The 784-nt window shown below is 61.9% G+C and overlaps 1 protein-coding gene across 1 annotated transcript in view; it reads left to right on the top strand.

Moving 5' to 3' along the window:
• The first annotated feature begins 220 nt into the window (after positions 1–220).
• The window catches only part of LOC102487958 (cytochrome P450 2D17), a 6,599-nt gene continuing 6,035 nt past the window's right edge, over positions 221–784 (top strand). The window contains exon 1 of the mRNA XM_006150703.3: positions 221–580. Coding sequence (XP_006150765.2) covers positions 392–580 — 189 coding nt within the window. The 5' untranslated portion in view covers positions 221–391. The remainder of the gene's footprint in view (positions 581–784) is intronic.

Raw genomic sequence — 784 nt, forward strand, 5'->3', positions numbered from 1 at the left:
CATTCCCTCAGCTCCTACCTTCCCTTCTTGAAAAGCACCATGGGGTGGCGCTCATTGTTCATCTGCACCACCAACCCTAGTACAACCTCTGCTGCAGGCTGGGTACTTGGGTGGGGCTCTCCTCCCAGAACTCCACCACCCTGCTCTGGTCAGCACAAAGGGCAGGAGAGGCAAAGGCTTCTGTGGCCACACCTACGCTATGCATGTGACTGGCCCTGGCCCTGTACCCTCTGGCAGAAGCCCAGACAGCAGCAGATTGGCTCAGGGCAGAGGAGGCCTGAACGCCTTTGTAAGGGAACAGCCAGGCTGGGTTATACTCTGTGCTAAGAGTGCCCTGCCGGATCCTACGTGCCAGGTGTGCTCAGAAAAGCCCACCAGGCAGCCAGGGGCCATGGGGCTGCTGACCGGGGACACACTGATGACCCTGGCTCTGGCCGGGGCCGTCTTCTTGCTCTTGCTCGACCTGATGCACCGGCGCTCACGCTGGGCTGCACGCTACCCACCAGGCCCCACGCCCCTGCCCGGGCTGGGTAACCTGCTGCAGCTGGACTTCCAGGACACACCGAAATGCTTCAACCAGGTGAGGGGGGGCAGTCAGGGACAGCAGAGGTCCTGGGGCAACCTAGGGGCAGATGGCGGTGGTGAGTAAAGCCCAGGCCAGACAGGGAGCTGGCCAGCAGAGGAAGGTGCAAGGGGCTTCCTGAGGAGGGCATTTTTAGCAGGGCCTGAAGGACAGTGGGTTTCCAAAGGCAAAGGCCTGGAGCTGGGGCGGTTTGCAGTCCAC

Source organism: Tupaia chinensis, unplaced genomic scaffold (genome assembly GCF_000334495.1).
Source record: "Tupaia chinensis unplaced genomic scaffold, TupChi_1.0 Scaffold000294_5, whole genome shotgun sequence".
NCBI lineage: Eukaryota > Metazoa > Chordata > Mammalia > Scandentia > Tupaiidae > Tupaia > Tupaia belangeri.